This window comes from Poecilia formosa, unplaced genomic scaffold, assembly GCF_000485575.1.
Source record: "Poecilia formosa unplaced genomic scaffold, Poecilia_formosa-5.1.2 Scaffold0, whole genome shotgun sequence".
Taxonomy (NCBI): Eukaryota; Metazoa; Chordata; class Actinopteri; order Cyprinodontiformes; family Poeciliidae; genus Poecilia; species Poecilia formosa.
This window is the reverse complement of record NW_006799939.1, coordinates 4,158,487-4,170,519: the sequence shown is the minus strand read 5'-3', so window position 1 is coordinate 4,170,519 and position 12,033 is coordinate 4,158,487. Positions and strand designations below refer to the sequence as shown.

Below are 12,033 nucleotides of genomic sequence, written 5' to 3'. Positions count from 1 at the left end.
AATGTTGAGCGCGAGGCTTTCTGAACTCTCGTTCCTGTCATTATTTCTGTCATCTGTCACTGCTGAAGACACTTCCGCAACATAACAGCATCAGCGTGTCCCAGCACGCTGCAGTTCCCCCTATAAATCACGCGAATGAAGCCGTTCTTTATTTAGCCGAGAAGAGAAAAGTTCAGGAAGTTGTCCAACTTAATAGCAGCCTTGTTGATCGCTGCCTGTTCCGCGCGCGCTGTTAATCACCATCCCCAGGATACATCCAGGACTGCCGCTCGCCCGTCCAGCTCGCATTAATTTAATCGCTGCTCGGCTAATTCATTGATTAATTGGTTCATTAGTGATGCCTGGCAACATCCATTTCTGCTATGACAGTCTGATGTTTCAATTGGGAAGAAAAGAAGAAAGAAAGAAAAAAAAATAAAAAACACAGGCTGGCGGCAGCCCAGTTGTTCCACCGTCCCTCTGCGCACCATGTCCAACTTCTGTCCACAGTTAAGCCGCGCGGCCGTGGGACGCCAAACGAACACGAAGGTGAAGTGTGGACATTCGCCATTGTTCTTTGCTTGAGTAATGTCAGTCGGGCTTCAGCCGGCGGGGGTGAGATCATACAAAAAAAATAAATAAATAAATAAAAAATACAAAAGCTGGAGGGACTGTTGGAACTGCGCTGCCCAGATGAGGTGGAAGATGAACAACTGCTGCCAGTATATTCCACGAGTCAAGGTCACATTGCTCCGGCGTGAAAAGTGGCTTCCGACTGCGGGACGAGCTGTCAGCCGCTGACCAGCGTCACTGTTAGTAATAGGAGCTGATGGCACCCTGGCTCACCCTAGAACAAGGAGGAATAACACACAGCCCTGAAACGAGAGCCGACATGATATCACAGGCCGATCGAGATGCCCAGAAACACGACCTCTGACCCGGACTCTGAGACACAAGCTCAGATTTATAATTGGCATTTTTCCTCGCGAAGCCCTGCTGCGGCATTCTGGCTAATAAAACTAAAACGAAGATTTTTAGCTCTAAAACGTGTCCCGTTTCCTGCCCACAAACACACACACACGCACACTCCCAATTCGACGCCATATGCCCGTGACAAGTGCATAAAAATGGTTCCCAGGCGTTCGCACGGGGCCAACCTATAAAAACTTAATGCACCTAATTTTCCAGTAATCAAACTTTTATAGACTGCGGTGGCTTTTAAACTAACAAATTTTAATTATCGCTTAATTTTAACAGCAATATTAGCGCGATCCCTCATTTTGCAAGTGTTCACTCGCCATGAAATATTGAGCGGGGTAAACAGGGAGGCGCGGCGTCCGCTGGCTCCCGTTCAAACGAAGCAGCCAGCGAAACACAAACGTGAGCTAGAGGTCTGAGGGCCTGCCAGGACCGAGCGGGGATGGCACGCGCCGCGCCGCGCCGCGCCACGCCACGCCGCGCCCGCCCTCTGCGAAATGGAGCTTTGTTGATACTGCGGGGAGAATAATGACGGAGGATTCCATTTCAGTAATCCAATTCAAAAACAAATACTCATTCATCATTACACACAAGCTGATAGATTTTCAGAGTTTCTGTTCATTTAGAGGATATTAAAAATGCAAAGTCCTGACTGCTGATGACTGTTCTCGCAGTGCTGTCTCCAAACATGCTGCGTGGAAAGTTGAGCGAAAGGAAAAAACCTGGGGCAGGACAGTTCTAGTGTCTCGAGCAAACTTTCTGAGGAGCTGGATTTGGGGTTTTCATTGACTGTAAACTATGATCGACTAAACTGATGAAAAATAAATAAATAAATAAATAAATAAGAATAAATAATGTATCACTCCGATACCAATATCGGATTGGGATAACAGCAAAAAAACAAGTATCGGATTATATTTGCCTACAGCTAAAATCTCTGATGTAAGAACTCTGCTCCAGAATTTAATCCGCCCCTTCATCTCTAACCAGCAGCTCCTGTATCCCACACGCAGACCCATCGGTAAATAATAGATGGTCCATTTGTTCTCATACCTATTATTGTTGACTGGTCTTTGTTTGAGTAACATCACTTGATCAAGCCTTTTCTAACATTCCACTCCAGAAAAAAATAAATATTAGTATGTATGATTCGTGCTAATATCGGATCAGGACAATATTGGTATCGGCCAATACTCAAAGCTGGGATATCAGTATCGTATCGGAAGTGAAAAGGTTTTATCGGCACACCCCCAGTAATAATACCGCACAGCATAATAATAAACTTTTTGAATTAAAGAGTTGAAATAAAATTTCTATGATATTTCACATCAGTTAGATTCTAGATGTGCTAGGGCTGGACTATAAAACTGAAAAATGTATCACGATACAAGGGATTCCATATTACTAGTCGACACTGATAAGTACTGATTATTTTTTAAGTTTTAAATATTTGAAAGGCTGCCAAACTGGTGACGTAACCTTTTCCTGTTTTATCCAAGGTTTCCTCTCCAGCTACTGAACTCATTTTCTCTTTCACTCCACGTCGTTCTTTACATTTTCAAGCATGAGGCATGGTGGCCAAACATAAAACTGTTGCTAGGTAACCAAAGAGTGAATGAGTTGATGCCACTAACCTTGCTTAGCTGGCAGTGATGGGTTGAGCAGCTAAAGCCTTTAGTCTGCCTACATCTCCCAGAATGCTGTGCAGTTCTGAATCAGAGTTCATTGAAAATTCAGACATATTATCTGTTGATACTGATCATGTGTCTGTATCAACAGACACATGATCAGTATGTGTCATATTATTATTGATCTATTGCCCTGCAGTAAAATGCACATCAGTATTTGTATAATTTCAGAATTAGATTTATTTATACTGCTATATTTTTATGCTGTAAAAACCTGAAAAAAATCACTTAAAAGAGCTAAAGAAATCCAGATACCCTCCCTGCCTATTCATGCAGTTAAATTCCCTCTTCTCGCAGCAGCCACACAGGATGCTACTGACTGCTGCCCTTGGGTGGCTGAAAACGAGGCCTTTACCACCCAACACCAAGCCAGAGAGGCAAAGTGCTGACACGAGCAGATAAGAGAAGGAAGAAAGACGAAGATTAAAGCGCAGTTTCATTATCAATAATTAAGGGAAAGGATTTATTATAATGAATTAGGAGTTGTCTTTATCTACTCTTTATCTCCCCATCACGCTACTAACACTTTTACTTCCCTCACACACACATACACACACACACACACACATGCATGCATGTACCCGCCGCTCGCCCACACTGCTATCGGTGTTTGTGTGTGACATGACCCCTACCTGCTCCGTGTGCTCCATATTGCCACCATGCTGGCTCCACGCATGGCCCTTCCGCCCCTGCTCCCCTCGTACAGCACGGACGGTCTCGGCCCTGCGTGCCGGGCCAATATGGCCACGCTGCACTGCATGCTGGGACGCGGCCGCGAGCCCAGAGCCCCGCGCCGCGGAGCCAGATGCCCGTTCAGGCGAGATCGAGATCTGCCCCTGGCTCGGCAACACGACCGACCGCGGCTTCGTGTCGGTTCGGTCTTATGGACACAAAAATGCTGCGCAGTCACAAGCGGACTCACCGCCGGTTACACGAGATTTACAGAGGTTACATTTTCTATGTATCTAAAGGGGAGGGTTTTTTTCCTGAATGACTAAACGTACTCAAATTAAAGGTCATCTACATCTTAGCGAGTAATATTATAAAGCCATAGTCGATTTTTGCACTTGTAAACCAGACCTCCTCAGTTGAAGACAGATTTCAAGAAGCCAGTTATGAATTACATAACCTTCACCTGCAGCTTCAGTGCAGCGAGTTTAAATGGAAAACCAGTCCTTGTTTGCACGACTCTCCGCTGCAGTCTCGTCTCCGTTTGGTGAGTCACCACACCTGCGCTGCTTTCGCGCATCCTGGAAGTTATTTCCGGATGTGGGTTCATGCCTTTCCCCCCCTGAATTCCTGTTTTAAATCCACGAGTCTCTAGCACCAGCTTACATAGCTCAAAAAAGCGCTAATGCTGTAGCTTAAGAAAAAACAAAAAACAAAAAAAAAACAAAGGAAACGTGCCCCTCACAGCAGTAAAAACTCTCTCTCCAGCTGTGCCCTGTGCTCCGTCATCTACTTTAAACAAATACGTCTTTCCTCCAGGGCCGTCGGCACTCCGCTTCCAAGAGTGACGAGTGTATTAGTCGGGGATGCTTATTATTACAAGCGTGAAAATGGCAGGCGTTTTTAACAATTACCTATGAAAACAGGTATGCGGGACGGGTCAGTTGTGTTTCGGCGCCCTGTTGTTAAAGCACTAATTACAAACAGTTGAGTCAAGGTTGCTGCTGTCAGTCAGGCTCTCAACCTCTGGCCTTCATGGTGGAGTGTTTGTTTAGGTGTCTGCAGATCCAATGCAAATATGAAAGTGGATACCAGGTTCATAAAGATGGGAAGATGTGCTAAAAAGGTAAATAAATAGTTGTGCTACGCAGCAAAAAACACTGATCCATGTGTGTAAATTAGAACATCCTCAAACAGTAATATTTGTTTCAGGGGTGAAATTGAAAAACTAAAAGATAACTGCTGTCATTTCTAAAGTAATATTCTAATTTCCAAAAAATAAGCAAACCATAATCTTGATCTTCAGCTCTTTCTTGGGTCCTTCAGAAGGAGCCAAGTGGGGAAATCGTGTGGGAGGGATGCTCTCTGAAGCAGAAGCTTGGAAACTGCAAATCAGAGGAGGAGCTTTGTCCTTGTAGGCGGAGCTAGGTCCACCCAGGCGATTTGGACGGCTGAGTGGTTGCCAAGGAAGATTAAAGGATTCCTCAAACATGCATGAAAGAATAAAGGCGACACTCCAGGTATGTTTTTGATGACGGAATAACATTATAACATAGCGTAATGCTCAAAAAAGTTGATTTTACATAAAACGGCCCCTTAAAACAAACGTACATAAAAGAGAAAAATGATGTAGTCAAGCAAAATGTCACCAGATCTAAGCTGAGAATTCCAGTTACGACTCGACTGAATTGCTCCTTCATTTAAACCCGACTTCCTCCTGAGGGGGCCTTCATTCTTCACCGCGCTGGTTAACGTGACACATTTCAGGCTGATTGCCGTAACCTCTCCGCATCCCACCCCTCCTTTTATAATCAGGACAACCCTATTGTTCTCATGTGAATGAAGACGACTCGGCGTGTTTGACGCGCAGCGCTCAATCAAAACGGGAAGCGTCGAAAGGTGCGCCGCACAGCCTCTGACGCGCCGCGTGCGTGAACTGGAAACGCCAGATCGGATCCGTGGAAGAAGTCGGTGTGGCTCGAACTGCTCGCTCCAACGACGTCAAACGGGGCCGGTTCTCATAAACCTGCGCGGACGTGTGTTCCTCCTGACTCTGTGACAGCACACACACACACACACACACACGCACACACACGCACGCACACACACACACACGGAGATAAAAGGACAAAAAAGCCCTCATCTGCACTCAGTGCCTGCAGTTAGGAGTGCTGGTGTGACTGAGACAAAGACCCAGTTGTGTCACTTCCTAACAGTTCAGCCCTACCTCTCTCTCCCCCTCTCTCTTTCCCAGAACCTGTCAGGTAGTGGGAGTTTGGCGTCTCACCCTTCCTCCTTTTCGATTCGTCTTCCTCCTTCTCCACCCCCCCCCCTCCTCCTCCTCTGGGGGGTAGAACAATGTAAGGGACTAATATTAGCTTTTTATTTAAACAGATCTGACCAGCGCCACCCAGCAGTGTCCGCTCTTCATTAGTGCAAAGTGATTGTATGGAGACACCGTGTCCTAATTTCCTACAGGTAGTTTTTCAGCGGCTTCCCGTTGATGGATGGACTCCGAGAGGGAGGGAAAGTTGCTTGAGAGAATACGGGTTAAGGCTTACTGGAACACTGCGGGTTTTTGTCTGATGATTTTTTTTTTTTTTGCCTGTTTTCCTCATCAAACATTAAAACTTATTCGATTCAAAAGTACTTTGTTAATCCCAAAAGATCTACTGTGACAAGTAGGAAGCGGCGAAGCAGAGCAGGATTCAGCTCCGTCTCTCTTTCCAGCCACGCAGCTAGGAAAAAGATTTAAAGCAAAAGCAAAGGAGGTGGGTCAGCGGCGCTTGTCAACGACAGACAGGGTCATCTAGGACATTTTACTTTGAAATCTCATCTCCATTGCCAAGATATTGAGCATGCAGTATCGCCATCTGCAACAGCTCTTTGAAGATTTTCTTTTGGGAGAAATAAAGTATTTTTGAAATGATTTGATTCTTTTTTTTTACAAGTTTTTCCTCATGTTTTTCAGCCTCAATCTTATAGGGTTGCCTGTGTTCAGCACCAGTCACAATGCTGCCTCCACCGTGCATCACTGTGGGACGGTTTGTCCGGGGCCTTGTGCAGGAATTGGTTCCATAAATTTCAAAATGTTCAATTTTGGTCTCATCTGAAAAGAAAGGGCTTCCCACCTGAGCAGTGGTTCGCTGACGCTCCACTAGAGCTAAAAAAATGTTAAAAGGTTTTTAAGTATTACAAATATTTTTCAATCGTTTGTCATTTCATTTTTTTTTCTTCAGAAAAGAACATGAGCAAAAACAAAAAAAAGTACTCAAATTTGACCTGGTATGAAAAACATCAGAGATTTTAATTCTGATCCATGTCACACAATACAAATCATGAGTTTACTTTATTGTCTTTCTTGTTTTTTTAAATCGACATCCGTCCAACTTCTTAGATATCTCTCTGAAATCTCTCCGTGTTTTTGGTCCCAGGCAGATTTGGCTAAGTGGAGTCTAGCATAGCCAACAGCTAGTCAGGCCTTCCTCTCCTCCTCTTCCTCCTCCTCTCTACTTTTGACTAACAGATCTCCCAAGTGTTCTAAAAATACCTGGTGAACAGGGCTGCAGCGATGGTGATGAAACTGCCTCTCTGACACTGTCCCACTGCAATCCATCTCTCCACCGCCTGCCAGCCAGCATATGTTTGCAATTGGCTCCCCCCAGCAACCCCCATTGCCTCTCAACTCCCCACCCCTCAGCAAACTGGTCCCCAGTTGCCTGTTCGGATACACCCCCTCCCCCCTCGCTCTCCCCTCTCCCCGTCAAACACACACACACACCCTCTCCACCCGTTCCCTTACACACTATCACACACACACATACATACATGCAGGCACTTGCACAATTCCCCATCCGCTCCCTCTCGCTGTCTCTCCTTCTCCCTCAGCAAGCGTCCTAGTCTCCAGATCTGGGCTTTCAAAACCGGTGCGGTTATCAATCACTGAACCGGCTCTATCTCGTACACCTACACACACACACACCTACACACCTACACACACACACACACACACACACACTTCCTCTCTTTCTCAGTTTCCTTCTCTTCTTCGTTTCGTCTCCATTCTCTCTTGTCTTTCCATCCCTCCATCTCCGTCTCTCTTCCTGTCTCACTCTTCCAATCCTGTCGTCCTCTGCCTCCTCTTGCACATTTGCCCAAATTTGTTCCACTTAATAAGCCCTCCCCAATGACCTTGCGCTAATTAAGCTGCACTGCATTGGAAATATGATGGTTAATTAATGATGAGATAAATTCTGTCTGCAGGACTGTCAGAAAAATGATGACACTGTGTTTTACAGGTTTAAATAGAACAAACCTTGTGGCTGTCCTCTCTCAAAGAGAGATGCAGGAGTGTAGGGGTGTGTGTGTGTGTGTGGGTGTGTGTCAGCGTGTGCAATGAAAGAAAAGAGGAGATTGTGGTCATTTGCAGAAAGAATCTGTAGGCAAGGGTGGCTAATGTTTTCACATGTAGGTATGTTTTTTTTATTTCTATTCCTTTTTTTTTTGTCAAAAACTGATTAAATCAAACCGCTGTGGGTCTCCAAGCTGCTCTGTGAACTTTGACCTTGTATATTAAATCTGCTGTTTGGGCAAATTTTCCCCAACATGCAACAGCTGAGTCTCTAGTGACATAAGTGTAGCTTTATCTCAGTAAAATCTGACATTGTTTTGGTTGATTAAGGTCAGTGAAGATATCACTACTTGTTCTTTTCTTACTATTTAAAGTCTAAGTTTAAATAGTTATTTTTGACTTTGATTTTGTAACTTCCTTGTTCAGGGAAGGTAAAGCTGTTGTGGTTTCTCATCGGGCCTGTAGGGCAGATCAATCAGGGTAGACTTAGTTTAGTTTCCCAAACTTCTTTGAAACTTTACATCATCTTCAAGGTTTGACCTGATAGTCTTTTGTCCAGGAACTTTGATTTCCAGCTAAAGTTTGGCTCCATTTTTGTTCTTTTTGTTGTTTATATTGATAATCACTTACTTATGGAAATGTCAGCATGAAGCTTTTTTTCCTTCTTAATTTTCTTCCTCTCGGACTTATTCAGGCAGGAAATGATGAAAGATAATTCCAGTCCTGTGCAGATAATGTAGGAAAACCACACAACCCATATCAATATTAAATTACATTCAGTTTGGTGGAGGTGACAAAATATTTGCAGACTCTAAATTAGCTGCAGAAACTCTGGAACTCTGCCTACTTGTGTATTTTTTCATAGAACGTCTATAAAATATTCAAAAAGAAAATGTGACTTAGGAAGTTACTTGACATACTATTGACTGGTGTTTGAAAACCAGCCAATTGAGGAGCTGCAGGGTTTCTGCAGGTTTCACCAACTCAAATTTAAGAATTGTTAAGACCTCTTTAAGACCACTATCAAAGGAACAGTCATGTATCTCCACAAAAATGTATGAACTTGTCCACCTAAGTGGCGATAAATTTGCACTTACCCAGGATAAATGCAAAAAAGCTTGCTAGCTAGCTAGCTGTTACTAGGAAGCTAGCAATGAAGTTCTCTACGTGCAACTTGGCAAAACAGGTAACTCTTGTAAGAAAAAAAACAATACATAATTTTTAAAGGTGTAGTTAGGATCACATTGTCCTCTTTAAGGTGTAAAAGTTCATGTTCCCACAGGTTTTATTCTGTGAAAGACCGCTTGTTGAGATGCTACAAGATTGGTGCAGAAGTCATTGTGTGTAGAATTTTCCAACCACAACAACTAGTCTTTTTTTTGCTAAATTACAAAATCTTCAATGTTACCAGAGTTGGTAGCAGATGGTAGTTATTCATAGAAGCCTGCTTCTTTATATTAGATGGATTTTAACTGTTCTGTCATAAGGAAAGAGGGATTTAAAAAGCAAAACGTCACTGCATTTGGGAAGTCACAAAGGGTAAATGGAAGGTTTGGGAGTGGAAAAACGGAAAAAAAAAATTCCTGCAACCTGTAGAGAAATGGAGGTTACAGCATCCAAACCATGGATGAAACAGAGCTGCAGCAGCTGAGGAGACCCCGGATGTGTTGCCACGTAATCCAGAGCAGCAGCTGACAGTAGGAATTTAGCTGATAATGTCTGAAAGATTGAAAGGCGTCTAGTCGGACCGCTCGCTGCTATATCTGAAGCCACTTGTCATGTCTAATACAGCATGTTGTCAAAAGTATCAATTTTGGTTGTGGAGAAATGAAAAAAAAAAAAACACACAAAAAAAAACACGTCTGTTTCTATTTTAGCAGCGCTCTTGACAGATTGAGAGGTGTTTAACGTCTCATTTGGGCTTGTCAGTGTTTCGGGGGGTGGAGGGAAGGATGCTTCACAACTTCATCTGCTCAGCGCATACATACACACACACACGCAAACACACACACACATTTTGACAGCAGGACTCTGTCTCTGATAGACAGGGCCGAGCGAGTGAGGCATTCCACATGCGCAGCAAACCCCACACTCACATCCATAGACAGAAATGGGGAAAAGCAACATCATTCATCCTTAATTCAAGAGAGAAAGATGAGGGAGAGAGCGAGATAAAGTTTGACAGAAAGGGGGGGGGAAAAATGATGTAAGCAAGAGACGGAGACAGACAGCAGACAGCCATTTAACTCATTAGGGAATGAGAGGATTTCATGTTATATTTAGCTGGAAATTTAACTAGCAGGGAATTTGGGTTTGAGAGCTTGCAGAGGCTCCGGCAGAGTTTGCTGCAGTCATCCTCCAAAATCTTGAGGTCACTTTTTTAGGATAGCGCGAAAAGAAACAACAGAAAAGCAGACAGTTCTCCGGGATCCAGCCAAGAAACACGTCGAGGCTCTCTCTGTTTCCTTTAAACACGTTCGTTCTAAGTAAAGTGCGATTCTGAATGCAGACAGTGACATAAAAAATGCAGCCGCGTGCGTTTGAATTACCTTTCTTTACGCTGCCCGACTCCGTGTTTTCCCAGCAGGTGAGTATTGAGGTGTTTCTTCATCACAAAGGCCCATCTACAGGGGAAAAAAAAAAAAAAAAAACAGAAAACAAAAGCACAAATTCAGCACCAGAGTTAACAGCGGAATACAATCAAACTTTACTGCAGGATCAAAGCCAGAGCTTTGTGATAAAAGAGTAAAACAAAAGCTCTCTATTCGCCAAGGTCAAATATGCATACTGCAATTTAGACGAAAGCGATCGCTTTCAAAATACGCAAGAAGTGAATTAAAACACATTCACTACCTAGATTCTTACATTTTTTTCATAAGAAAAAACATTTTAACAAATATTTACTGTAGCCTTGGATTACTAGAGCGGTTCTTGCAGTCAGTATCTAACTTGAAGTAGGTAGGACATTTACTGTCCATGATCTCTCTGATTAGCCATGCTTTAATAAAAGAGAAAACAATATTAATGAACTCTTTAAGGTAAAGTATGCGACCCAAACAGACCTGCTGCTAATGAATTTTAGCACAATCAGAAGCACAAAGTCTGAGCCTGTTGACTTAGTCGGCACCTTTCTGGTGGTGTTTTGTGTGGGTCTCTCCCCGAAAAACGAGTGTTCCACCAATACACTCGCTCTCACACGTGCAAGAATTTAAACGCACATGTATCAACAGAACACGCAATCGCACGCACATAATCAAAACCCAGCAGAGTGCTGTTGCTCGACAGTCACCACAACGTCCCGACTTTGTCGAGGGCCCCGAGTTTAGCGTGTCTCCGAAACAGCTTATGAAAACATAATGAACGGATGACAGGAATAACTACTCTGACATCCAAGCTGCTTCGCCAGTGTTTTCATCCCCTGGCCCTTTTCATTTAGCACCCATCACTTCCCATTATTGTGCCACGGAGAGACAATGACCACATCTGAGAGCCGGGGACGGCGCAACGACCAAACATGAAAGCGGGCGAGGGAGTCGAACCGGCAGCTGCGCGGCTGGCACCGTCGCTGCACAAACTCAGTGCCTCCCTTTCCTTCTTTTCTGGATGTTTTTATTATTTTTCTTCTCCCCCTCTCTTTCTTCCAAGTCGACCGTCGTTCTATTTTTTAGCTTTTGAAGCTTTCCTTCTCGCTCAGTAGTCGTGTTTTGTGAAGCAAAAGCATAATTATTTCACCATTTATGTCGGTATGTCAGTTTTCGCTTCCTCCCCCCCCTCCCTCTTCCAACACACACTGCAGTGTCCTCCACGGCCCTGGAGTCCCGTCCGTCACAGAGGCCCCCGAGGCCGACTCTAACTAACACCATCATATAAATATTCAAACATGTTCCACTGTTTTGCCTCATTATCGTCACTCTAGATCTTCGCAATCCTCTCCAACTCAATCCGTCCACCCATCCAGAGTGATGCCTCGGAGTTAAACCCGGGAGCGAGCTAGTAAATCTTACTGTGTTCCAGTAAGGGAGACCGGCAAGATCAAAATGCCGGGCTTCGCTTTTGACCGACGCCGTCATCTACAAATAAATACGCAAGCAAAATTAAGATATTTATGGGAGGAGGTGGTGGGGTGAAAAATAGTTAATCAATATCATGTTTGAGGGAAAAATCTGAGCCTCTGGAACACTTCGCTCGTGCCTGTTTAAGTCGTCGTGTTTAGACATGAAGGGAAAAAAGAGCTTGCAAACATTCCTGTTAATTATGTATTACAGCTGTCCTTCATAAACCTAATTACAGAGTGCTGAAAGGCAACGGGGGCAATTTGCATATGCGCATGAAAGACAAGACATATGCAAAATATGATTTTAATTAGCA

General features: G+C 44.0%; 1 protein-coding gene and 1 long non-coding RNA gene across 2 annotated transcripts in view; one reads left to right on the top strand and one right to left on the bottom strand.

Moving 5' to 3' along the window:
* znf407 (zinc finger protein 407) overlaps nucleotides 1–12,033 on the bottom strand; it is a 202,833-nt gene that overhangs the window by 99,356 nt on the left and 91,444 nt on the right. Inside the window, exon 5 of the mRNA XM_016675577.1 lies at nucleotides 10,215–10,289. Within this exon, the coding sequence (XP_016531063.1) occupies nucleotides 10,215–10,289 (75 nt within the window). The remainder of the gene's footprint in view (nucleotides 1–10,214; nucleotides 10,290–12,033) is intronic.
* The window catches only part of LOC107837148 (uncharacterized), a 69,174-nt gene that overhangs the window by 2,087 nt on the left and 55,054 nt on the right, over nucleotides 1–12,033 (top strand). The gene's annotated exons all lie outside the window — the stretch shown is intronic.